Consider the following 12330-nt stretch of genomic DNA (forward strand, 5'->3'; position numbering starts at 1 on the left):
CCAATTGGAGACGATTTTCTCTGTAACTACAAGGAGTGATTGAGCAGGCTCGGTTTATTTTCACAGGAGTGTAGGAGACTGAGGAATGTGCTTACAGAGTTTTATATGAGGGGGAGGGTGTTGCAGTTTGCATAGTGCCTACAACCTGCCATTAGCCCATAGGGTTTAATCTTCTAGATTAATCCTGGACTGGGAAGTGCCTGTTCAGATTCCTGGATGGGGCTTGAAAGGGTCTGGAAATGGAGGGTATTCTGTCTTCTTCTGTCCAACTGGAATTTTAAGTCGCCGAGCACAGGCGTAGACAACACCACAGGACTGGGTTTCTAGCCTGGCAGCTTTCCGTTTTCCACTTGCTTTATTTTACCTGTTTGAGCCATTTTAATGACCTTTTGTTATTTCTTCCCCTTTGTCTAGTGATTCACATCTTTCTCTTCTCTTTTTTGTTTGAAGTTCTCTGGTAATTCTACTCGCCCTACACCATCTCCTCCTCTCCCTCCTCCTCCTCCGTCTCACTACCGTAGAGTGGTGTCTCCAGATTTACAAGCCGTCACCTCTGACTGGATATCGCTGACTGTAGGTGTATCCCCGAGCCACACTCCCCTCACGACTCCACCACCTCCCCCTCTTCCCGAAAGCCTCTCCTCCGACAGGAGCTACCTGCGCGACTCAATGGGGGCCCACTCTTTGCTGCCGAGGAGCCCTGCTCACTGGAGCCTCTCCAGAGAAGCAACGCCCTACTCTGAGCAATTACCGCAGCTCTCAGGCCGATCTCCGCAATCAGCTCAAGGTATTTGGGGGCAGGTTCAGAACACGCCCTCTCCAACCACCGGTGGCTGTACGTCGTCCTCTCCTTCCGCCTCACCTCTGGCACCTGGCTCAAGTCCAGTGCATGCGGCCAGTCATTTCACCGCCGCAAAGAGCAGGAGGGGCGAGGTGGAGGACCTTCCGACCATCCGAGCACAAAGTCCAGGCGGCCTCAACCTGGGCAGGCACCAGAAGCCAAAAGAGGAGAAGCTCCCCACCATAGCGGCTGGGGAGTGGGAACTGTCCAAGGAGCTCCTGAGGATTGTGCAAGGGGAGAGCAGGCAGCCAGCAAAGCCGGTGGAGAAGGTACCTGCAGCATGGTCGTGTGTGTATCCTGCGTGTGCAACACAGCATGGCAGCACCCAACAAATTAACCCAACTCCGTGGGAACTCTGTTTAATTAACGGGATAAAATTCCTGCAGCTGGGCAAAGGGCAGAGGTACAGCTTCAACCCCACTGTGGAACATTGAGTGGGTGGCCATTGAACCCTCTGGTCTAGTAAGGTCCTTACAGGTTGGATGTCCACCCTAGCCATAATGAGACTCTATATCCAGTCATGTCTTTTTCTACCAACAGTAGTGAACTTGGGAGGGGGGACATTAGGCTATGACTAGGCTAGACACAAGCAACTTTTGAACCACAACCAAACAGTTGTTGCTGCTGCCCCAGTGCTGAATCAGAGACAGCAGCTGTTGAAGAACCTGTTGGTTTTCAATGGACTTCTATTCCTCCTCTTCCTCCTGTCTCATTCCCTCCCACCACTGACCCATTCCCATCTCCCACCCCACTTCTTTCTGCCCTTCCACCTCCACCCCTTCCCCCGCCCCTCTTTCTTCCCCCCCCCCCCCCGCACTACAGTCTGCCCCAACCCCTGAACCTTTCCCATTGTTCATCGATCCCTTCACCAGCATCAGTGGGTTGGATTTGTTCCTGGTGGGGTTTGTCATGTGACCTTTCCCTCACCAAACAGCTTTACTCCTCACTTCACACTAATGTGCCAAACTATTCCCGGGGAAATAGCTTTTAAAGCTTGAGGATTTATTTTCCTGGTGCCTTCACTGCTGTGTTCATGGATGAATCCTTAATCCCTCGAGTTGTCCAGACAACCTTGGATTCTCCAAGGCAACCCTGGAGCATTTGCAGCCTCACAGTGTGCAGTGATGGGGAGGCGCACGTGCTGCTTGGGCGTATGAATAAGTGGATCACAGCACCTGTGGGACAGAAGGCTTTCAGTTGCATCTTCTAGTACCTACAGTACCTTGGCAACTTCTGCATTCCATGTGCTTGACTTTGCTCTCCACCTGACAAGGGGCTCCACGTGGAGATGTGCGCAGGAGTGTGCCTGGTCTCTGGGACCTGTTTCAGAGCTTGCTAGAAAATAAAGTTGCATGAAACTTGTAGGAGTGTGTCATTTTACTGCAACAGCTCACAAGCTAGCCACATTCTTTTCAGATGCCCCCTCTAATTCCTGTCTCCATGTCATCACCGGTTCCCATGCCAACACTTTCACTCCACTGTCCCTGCTACCATGGCTTGCCTCTACTGCCTCGGTCCCTTGTGTTCACCAGGTCTCTCTCCTGATTTGACCCTTGTACTTCACTCCCTCCCTGCTGTTCCCTCTCACGACTGCTTCTTATGTGTTTTTCTCCCCTCTTTTCACACCTACTATCTTGTAAACTCACCAAACTCGTGCTGGACTATCAGGAGAAATATTTAGATGAATTTGTGCTTTTCTGTCACCAGCCTAACTCAAGAAGTGACAGTGGAGCTGGAGGAAGGTTTTCCAGGAGTCCGGTTGTGTTTTCTGACTCTCCAGTTAATACCCTGAATTCTTCTTTTGTGGTAAGTGTCCTTCGCGTCTTTTGCCAAGCTTTTAGCAGATTGTGAATTGTAGGAGACTTCGATGTTACATACTGCATTTCTGTAGTGCCTTCAGAATCTCAGCACATCCCAAAGCTTGATGTAGTCATGGTTTAGGGAAGTTCTCCTCTAGAGGAAGTTGATCTGAAGGTCAATCAGACCTCTCCACATCTCCATTTAGAGGCAAAGGACAGAAGCTGCTGGAAACTGGAACAACAGACAATCTGCTGGAGAACTCAGCAGGTTAAGCAGTATCTGTGTGGGCTGGTGGGTAGGAGGAATGTTTTGCGTTGAAACCCTGCATCAGGAAATTGAACAGGTGTGTCATGACCTGCTTGAGTTCATCCAGCACTTTTGTTTGTTGCTCCAGAACTCCCTTGAGGTTTCCTGGTTTAGCTGATGGCCCAAACAGACTCCAGCAAGGCCCAGGTTACCACTCCTCCACTGGAGTTCTTTGTAGAACCTGATTGGGCACCTCAGGTGACAGTGTCTTGTTCATAGAGGGAGAGCTCAAATAATCCCATAACCTTGTGTGAATGCTACTTGCAGTATGTTTGTGACTCACGGTGACAATCTAAATCACCAAGGAAGTAGTCATACCTTTAAACATAACCTCAGTGCGTCCCGAAAGAATTCATTACCAGTACTGTACACTTGAATATGGGCGTCATTGTTATGCAGAAAGCAGTGGAGGCCATTTTGTATACAGCCAGATCCCACAAATGGCAATGAGATTTCAGTTTATCTTTTCATTAGTAAAATCAGTTAAAGGATAAACATGGAGACCAAGCAATAACTCCCCTCTTCTTCATAATAGTGGATGGTATTATGGAGACACAAGAGAAGGAAGATGTTGGACAGTGGAGCAGTAAATAAATTGGTGGAGAAAATCAGCTGGTGGAGGAGCTTCTGTGGAGGCAGAGGGGTAGTTGATGTTTCAGGTTGAGACCCTGCATTGGCGTACTGATATTATGATATCGTAAAATCGATGCAACACAGCAGGAGGCCATTCAACCCATCTTATCCATGCCAGCACTCTACCTGAGCCTCTTTCTAGTTCCAACCCACCAGCTCTTCCTTGGAAAATTTTCTCCACTGTGCCACTTATCCAGTTTATCCCTGCTGTATAAATGCTCCTGAAGGCCAAATAGAACCTGTCCCCATAGCATCCAACCACACACTGTGTAGAAAAATAATGTTTTCTCATCTGACTTTTAATTAATTTCTACTTTAATTTGTACTTGGCACCTCACATCCTCTCATTCTCAACACCTTCAATGGGAGCAACCTCCCTCCATAACTCTGTCTGGGCCCTTCATCACTCTATCAAATTCTTCTTCAGTTTTTCTAAGGAAGCTCTCTTAGTACCTCTAATCCATTCTAATAGCTCTAGTTCCTTGTTCCAGTATTTTTCCTGGACCCTCCAGAATATCTTTGCATACATCCTAGAACAAGGTGACCAACATCGAATAGAATATTGTGGCAGTTTTAGAAAAGTTTTCCCTCCTTCCTTCTGCTTCCAATTTAATCCAAGGAGAGAGTGAAATATTCTGGGTGATGGAAAGCAGCTTGTGCCCTCTTCAGTGACCAGCTAAAGAGTCTGTGGTAAGGGGTGATGTCTTGGATGAACACTGTTTCAAGTACATATTGATTTTCCATTGTATACAAACATCTGAATTACTTCCCAAAGGAAACTGATTCTTCCACATATCTCTAATCTCTTTCCTCTGAGCTTTTCATTTTCATCCCTCGTGTCGCTTGGACTGTCATTTTTAGTTTGATCTGCTTTCATTGTCCTAGAGTGCTAATATTTGCTGACAATCTTCCTCTGTGCTGTGTCATAGTCCTTTCCCTGCTATTGAGCTTATCAAGTTTGTCATGTTATTAAAAAATGCTGGTAGCCTGTGTGAAGCCAATAACACATGCTGCGATTTTTCCCTTTATAATTTGTCTGATGACCACAGCCTCCCCATCATTCATTGCGAGGACCAGATCTGACAGAGTCTGAAAAGAGCTACGTGGTAAGACGTAAATCACATGACAGGGCTTTGCAAAACTTGAAAGCCATTGTACTAAACTAATGCTTGTAATTTACCTAGATCGTGTTCCGGGCAGCAGCGACGAGCTTTAAATGTTAGATGTTAGTAGTGAGATGATGATTGAGTTTTTGGTCTGTGATTGACGAGAGCATGATTTCTGTTTATAAATTTAATTTACTGATAGTAAGCATGACTATTAATATTTGATGTTTTTAATTACTAACTACTGCATCTTTGTGCTGCACTTTTTAATCCTGGAATTAAATCTGTGCTTCTTCTATATCTTGCCTATTTTTTCATGCTTGCCTTTGGATTACTCTGCACCACTGCGGTTTCCCGGATCTCTGACCTCCTTTAACTTGCCGGAATCCCACGATGTGTTTGGAATGCACCCCCACACCCCTCCCCTCTTGTCTCTTTCCTCTTGTTCACTTGATGATGGTCCAACTGACAGGAGACAGTTTGCAATGAGATCATCAACATTGCAGAAAAGTCTGTTCATTACTGCAGTAACCTTTCTCACCCGCTTCACTCTCGGCACAAGGTGTCTCCCCATGACAGTAAACAGTCTTTCATCATTTCTCACCAACCTCAGGGGCAGCAGCGAGGGAGCAGTCTTGAGCGGAGCCAAACTCCAACTACCTTGTAAGTATTCATGCGTGGGTCTTTCAATCCATATTCTTCCTGTAACAAACCTAACCTCCACCAATGGCCATTAACTGGCACATTGACACCTCTGATTCATAATTCTGAGGTGATTGGTTGAAGGTAATTGGTGGATGTCAGAGGTAAGTTCTTTAAACAGAGAGTGGGTGAATGTGTGGAGCACACAACCGTGGGTGGTGTTAGAAGCAGATACATTAGGGACTTTGAAGAAACTCTTAGATAGGTGCATAGATGATATAAAAATGGAAGCCAATGTAGGAAGCAACACACAAAATGCTGGAGGAACTCAGCAGGCCAGACAGTGTCCATGGAAAAAAGTGCAGTCAGCATTTCGGGCTGAACCCTTTCGGCTCAGATTTCCAGTGTCTGCAGATTTTCTCTGGCCTATGTAGGAAGGACAAGTTAGGTTGATCTTAGAGTACGTTAAAAATTCTTTAGGAAATTGTGAGCCGAGAGACATGAAGTGTTCTATATTCTATGTTCAAGTGATAATTGGGTTTGCTGCCTTAGGCTGTGGAACTGTTACAATTGGATTTAGTAGCTCCAAGAGAGCGGGAGAATTGACTATGGATAAATAACGGTCTTAAATTGGATTCGACATGCTTCGACATGTGTGGATTCAGAATTAAGTTATGTTCTCACTCTCATAGCAACAAGCAATGTGTACAATGTTAGATAGAGTAACTACATACTGTCTTTATCCCAGAGAAAGGGAGTTATAAACTTTAAGGTAAGAGGGGAAAGATTTAAAAGAGACCTGATGAGCAACAACTTCATGCAGAGTACAAGTGGAACAAGTTGCCAGAGGAAGTGTTGAGACAGGTGAAATAACAAAGTTTAAAAGGCATTAGTACCGGTGCATGGATAGGAGGTGGTTAGAGGGGTTTGGGCCAAATGCAAGAAAATGGAACTAGTTTAGATGGGCATCTTGTTTGGCCTTGGTGGATAGGGCCTGCTAATGCATTGCGTTACTTTGCTTCCCTTACCTATAATGTGAGAAATACCTAAACGCTTCACAGCTTAATAGGAGGAGAATTGAGAGTGGGCTAAAAGGGGAAGTATTATGGAGGAGTGGCTTAAACCTCAGAAAAATATACAGGGTTATAAGAGAAAGTGGGGACGAGCAGAGAAGCACGCTGGAAGCTTGTGCCATTGAAGAAGTTCATGGTGACAACAGACTACTCGGCATAAACGATCCTGTGAGTACATTAGAGAAGGAAACTATCTAAGCAGGAGGCAATACTCTCAAGGGGGTAAAAATGTGGGAGCTGGAAATTCAGGACAATAGGAAATTAGACAGGGTAAGTAAAGCGCTAATTTGAAAAGAACTGATTTTATTTTACATTTATTAATTTGACCACTTCAAATCTCCTTTATTTTAGTGATTGGGGAGGTTGGAGGTAGGGGCAGGATATTGGAGTGGTCAGAAATAAACCTCTTTATTTGGAGTGTGGTGAGAGCATTGCTTCCCACACAAGATGTGCTTATGGCAAATTACAGTGACGTTTTTATGAGGAAGCTGGAGAAACCCAAGGGAGAAGAAATCAAGGGACACATCAGTGGGAGAGGACACATGCAGCATATAAACACTGAAGATATCTTCTGCAATAATTTCTTGATTTTTTTACACTGTTGTTTGGAATGCTTTCTCCTAGATTCCAGGCAATATATAGCTACATCCCACAGAATGAAGATGAGCTGGAACTTCGGGAAGGTGATGTTGTTGACGTGATGGAGAAGTGTGATGATGGCTGGTTTGTTGGTAAGCAGGGGACTATGCTGTAGCAATACACATAGAATAAAAGAACAGGCATGTGTACTGGTGATCTCTCTAAAACATGGCAGGGGATTAAGGAACTTGCATCTTTAATAGCCTCTGTAGCTAAAGCATTTCAAGCCCATTAGGTGTTACTGAAATGTAGATACTATTGTACAGTGATGAACTAAGCACCCCAGGTGATCCCACAAATAGCAATTTCAAGATGTGCTCCACATCAGTGGTGTTGGGTGAGGGTAGCAGAACTCCAAATCTTGAGGCATCTGAAACTTCAACCAATGGGAACAGACAAAACAGTACATCTCTTCCAAAATCAGGCATGTTCAAAGACTGGGCTCTCTCTCAGTCCTCCTATTCTGGATTTTGGAGAGGTTCCCAAAGAATGGAAACCAAAAGTACAACACCAGTGTTCAGGGAGGGGGGAAGGCAGGAAGTTAGCAATTTGTAGGCAGTTAGCCTAACGCCTGTCACAGACTCATCACATCTTCGATGCAAGGGAAGAAAACAGGCTCTTTGGCCCAATAGGAGTGTGCTAACCATTATGTACTAATCATGTTCTTAAATATTGTTTGAGCATCTGCAGGTGGGATTAGTTTTGAATGGCATCATGATCAGCACAGACAGAGTGAGCTTTGAAGTATCTGTTGTTGTGCTGCACCCAGGTTCTATGTTCTGTGTACTGTTGTGGGAAGCCTTTGCTAACGAGATACTAACAGCACATTTAGGCAACTGTAGGACAACCAAGCAACAGCACCGTCATTTTATGGAAGGGAAATGATATATGACAAATTTGCTGGGATTCTTTAATGATGTAAGATGTAGGAGGAATAAAGGGGAGCAGGGCCTGTGGTGAATTTGGGTTTTTAGAAAGCTCTTGGTGAGGTGCCGTGAAGGTGGATAAAATGAAGGGAAGATGTTAGGAGAAATAGCTGCAGAGTGAGGGGTTAAAGGTTTATTGTTATTCAACCATCTGCATGTTTACAGCAAAATGAAATATTGTTCTGAGGTCAAGGTGCAAAACCACAGTATCACACATAATGCACAACAAATATAGTTACGACAACACATAATAATCTTTGCACAAGTCCCTGAGTGGCATGGCCTGAAGTCTGATGGTGTATGGGATGTTGTCCTGGAGCCATGTTTCTGTTAGAACAGGTGCGCAGCAGTTCCTCATCTCCCACTGGGTCGGCCGCAAATGAAGGCGATCTAGCTTGTCTTCCAGGGAGCAAATACTGGAGAGTAGTACCGGCAGGAGAGCCGTCCCTCAACCCAACACTCCTGCCACCATCTTTTCTCTCCCATGCTGCCTCCGAACCCTCCTCCCTGGGTGGCTGTAACAGGCAACTCAGCGGTGTGAGGGCCTGTTCTGCGCAGCAACCGAGGTTACACAGCTTTCCCACCATCGGTCTCTCCCAAAGAGCCAGACCTGCGGTGTTTTGTGTTCCCAATGTCCAACGGGGTCTTGCGATCACAGAAAAAAGTTTGACAAACATTTGCACCATTTTGTTGGACCCAGAGAGGCCGCTGCGGCCAAGCATGCCACCATCATACTGGAAACAAATGATTCAGCAGAAATGAGGAGGGCCTTTCTATCCAGAGTCATCTCCCTGGTGTAAAGTCATTGAATGTACAACCAGTGGCCATTTTATTAGGTACACATGTGCACCTCATTAATCTGATTTTTACCTCGTCCTACCCTGTCACTTGTAGAAATGATTTTCCCTTTTCTCAGATCCTCTGTCTCTCTTACATCTGTTTTCAGAATGAGGTTTCCATTCCAGATTATCTGAGATGTGCCCCTGCTTCAAAGAACAGGGTTTCCCTTCCTCCAACACTGACGCTTCCCTCATCCAATTGTCCTTAATTTCCTGGGCATCCATCCTCAACCCATCTTCCCAGGAGTAGAATTCCCTTGTCCTTACCTAACAACCACGAGCCTCCGCATCCAGCACCTCATTTTCTCTAATTTCTGCCAACTTCAATGGGATTCTACCACTAGACACGTCTTTTTCTTCCCCCCACCCTCACTCTTCTTTCTATCAGGATTGCTCTCTACACGACTTCCCTTGTCCACTCATCCCTCCCCACTGATCTCACTCCTGGCACTTATCCCTGTAAGCATGACAGGTGTTACATCAACCCCTTGACCCCCTTTTCTCACTATAATTCAGACCCCACACAGTCCTTCCAGCTGAGGTGACACTTAAACTGCAAGTCTGCCAGGGTCTCCTACTGTGTATGGTGCTCCCGGTGTGGCTTCCTTCGTCTCAGTGAGATTTGATGTGGATTGGGAGACTGCTTCATCGAGCACCTTTGCTCTGTCCACAGAAGTGAAAAGGTTTCTCATAGCCACCTATTTTAACTTTATTTCACTTTCCTATTCCAACGCGTTGGTTCACGGCCTCCTCTACTGCCACTATGAGCTCTCTCCCAGGTGGAGGAGGTGTTGCTATCTGGTTAGCCTCAAACCTGATGGCATGAACTTTGATTTCTCTAACTCTTTGTAATTTACCCCTGGCCCTCTCTTCTTCCATTCCCCATTTGGGCTCCCCTCTTACCTCCTTCTCTTTTCCTCATCTGTCGATCACCCCCCTCTGGTGCTCTTCCTCTTTCGCCCATTGTCCACTCTCCTCTCCTATCAGATTTCTTCTTCTTCAGCCTCCTGTGGGCAAGGAATTTGTACGTTTTCCCGTGACCACGTGGGTTTGTTCTTGGTGCTCCTGTTGCCTCCTGTGGAAGGGTAATTGGCCATTGTAGATTGTCCTGTAATTAGGCTGGAATTAAATTGAGGGATTGCTGCGTAGCCTGGCTCAAGGGGCTGGAAGGGCCTACTTGCACTGTATCTTAATAAATAAATAAATAAATAAATAAATAAATCGCCTCCCGGGTTCCCACTTCATCCCCTATTCGCTACTCATCCACCTTCGCTCTCACCTGGTCTCACCTATCACCCACCAGCTTGTACTCCTTCCCTTCCCCCCACCTTCTTAATCTCGCTTCTTCCTTTGCAGTCCTGATGAAGGGTCTCAGCCCGAAATGTCGACTGTTTATTCCTCTCCATAGATACTGCCTGACCTTCTGAGTTCCTCCAGCATGTTGCTGTGGTCATATAGACAGTGTGTCACCCGTTGTTGTTTGGTCTAAATCTAGGAAATTCCCACTCACAGGATTACCCTCATCAGGACTGCTGTGATTCAATAAGGTGACTCGCACCCACCTTCTCAAGGACAGTTAAGGGTGGGCAGTCAATCCTGGCCTTCTGGTCCTGAGTAAAAAAAAAATAAGAGGCCAGCACCCTGGGGTGCAACATTCACATCTGGGGCTGGGTCACTTCCACTAGTCACTCTCAGCTGGTGTCAGAAGTCCAGTATCTGCATCCCAACTGATTGTTTTCTCTCTTCACTCAGGTACATCTAGAAGATCTCGGCAGTTTGGTACATTTCCGGGCAACTACGTAAAGCCATTAAATTTGTAGAGCCAGGCTTCACAGTGAACTTTCGATGAAACAACTCTCCAGCGACACTTGTGGAGGTTCTTTCAGCTGTTGAATGAACTGAGCAGCACATCAGAGTCTGCAGCCTGGCATAAACATTCTGCTTACAGTATAAAGTGTCTTTCCTTCACTGAACAAAATTGGGACGCACTGAGCAAGCGAGAAGGGATGAGTTGTACGTGAGCTTAGGGTGTGAGATAGCTGACTGTGGATGTTTATCGGCCGTGTGGGCTCAGCAGCAGGTGGGTTCAGGGGTTCCCCTTTGCAAAGGGGAAGTCGATCGCCCGTGCTGAGTGAAAGCCTGATCTCCCTTCGTCCCTCCTACCCACAGATTGAGCGCTACGGCCGCCAAGTTATCGATTAGAGATTCCGTGGGAATTTGGAGGGGTGAGCAGTCGACTGTATGATGGGGAACGGTGTGGTTAGAAGAGGGTCTGGTATTTACTGGGCTCTGACTTCACTAATGATGACACTGAAATGGAAATTCGACCAGAACAGTTTACAATCAATAGGCTCCATTTATTGGCCCAATGCAGTGTTTACCCTCTAATCACCAACAGTAGCCTCTCCCTTTCCACTCTGTAATTATTTTGAATTGCTTTAGTAAGAAACCTAACACACATAAGTGACTAAACCTCATTCCCCAGCTAGGAAGACGTCACCCCTTGCAACAAATTACCACAGCTAAGTCTTTGGGCTGATGCTTAGATAGAATGAGTTTCTTTAACATATCTGTTAAGTTGATAACAGTCACTTTGAGCTGCAACATTTCATAATACTTTCAGCTTCACAATCTATAAATAAAAAAATATATATTTTTTAAAGAAAAAGCACACCTTTCCCCCCACCAAAGGGAATTAACCATTGCTGGGATAAAGCTTTGTGTAAATATGTACATTTGATTTTTGTATAAAAAATGTGTACTTATCTTGTATAGAAAATAATTTAACAAAAGGAATTTAAATGGTGGACTGAAAGCAGAGAAACACTCCACAGAGCTCTTTAGTTTTACTGTTTATCTGAAAGAAATGGAGCTCGGTACAACAAACCCAAGGGAAAAGCTTGGCAAAACCTAGCCCATGAAAACTTTTTGTTTAAAACAACACCAGCCACTGGGGAATTTCCTTCTCATCTTATTTTAGGAAATTCAACAGCAAAACCACTTTGCTTTTTCTTTTAAAGTCCAGAAATACAGCAGTAGATGACTGGGACTACAGTAGCCCTGCTGTATGTAATCAAACACTATCATGCCTTATATTTACCATAATTTTGTGAGCTACAGGTCTTTATAACCAGACATCTTGTGTTGAGCTATTTTTCTTTTTGCAGTGCTTCATGATTCGATAAAAGATAAGAGCCTTTATTTACTGCTGTGGTTGCAAAATGCAATATTTAATAAACTTTATTCAAGCCACATGTGCCTTAGTACTTCTTAGTGTCTCTCATGCTCAACTGCATCATGGAGGCAGTCGTTGGGATGGCTGGGCCTGGGCTGTTGTTTATTGAGTCAAACCCCTTTCATTTCCCCAAGTCCTACTAATGTTTTCCATTGCATATTTAGCAACTTCTCTTTTGAAATTCACTGTTGGATCTGCTTCTGCTATCTTCCTGAAGCACTGCATTCCACATCATTACGATTGCCACTTGAAAAAGTAATAGTTCATGCCAGATTTGGTTCTTCTGCTGG

At 45.3% G+C, this 12330-nt stretch overlaps 1 protein-coding gene across 25 annotated transcripts in view; it reads left to right on the plus strand.

Annotated features, from left to right (window-relative positions):
* Positions 1 to 12057, plus strand: part of LOC132378921 (sorbin and SH3 domain-containing protein 1-like) — a 242548-nt gene extending 230491 nt beyond the window's left edge. For 20 of the 25 annotated variants that reach the window (XM_059946245.1, XM_059946244.1, XM_059946246.1 and 17 more), the window contains 6 exons: positions 451 to 1110; positions 2549 to 2647; positions 4630 to 4686; positions 5300 to 5349; positions 7026 to 7132; positions 10558 to 12057. In XM_059946245.1, the coding sequence (XP_059802228.1) occupies positions 451 to 1110; positions 2549 to 2647; positions 4630 to 4686; positions 5300 to 5349; positions 7026 to 7132; positions 10558 to 10625 (1041 nt within the window). In that variant the 3' untranslated portion in view covers positions 10626 to 12057. Of the gene's footprint in view, positions 1 to 450; positions 1111 to 2548; positions 2648 to 4629; positions 4687 to 4764; positions 4806 to 5299; positions 5350 to 7025; positions 7133 to 10557 lie in introns of those variants that run through there. The other 5 variants (XR_009507222.1, XM_059946242.1, XM_059946259.1 and 2 more) reach the window with 5 other exon arrangements.
* The last annotated feature ends 273 nt before the right edge of the window (positions 12058 to 12330 follow it).

Source organism: Hypanus sabinus, chromosome 21, assembly GCF_030144855.1.
Source record: "Hypanus sabinus isolate sHypSab1 chromosome 21, sHypSab1.hap1, whole genome shotgun sequence".
In the NCBI taxonomy this organism is placed as follows: Eukaryota; Metazoa; Chordata; class Chondrichthyes; order Myliobatiformes; family Dasyatidae; genus Hypanus; species Hypanus sabinus.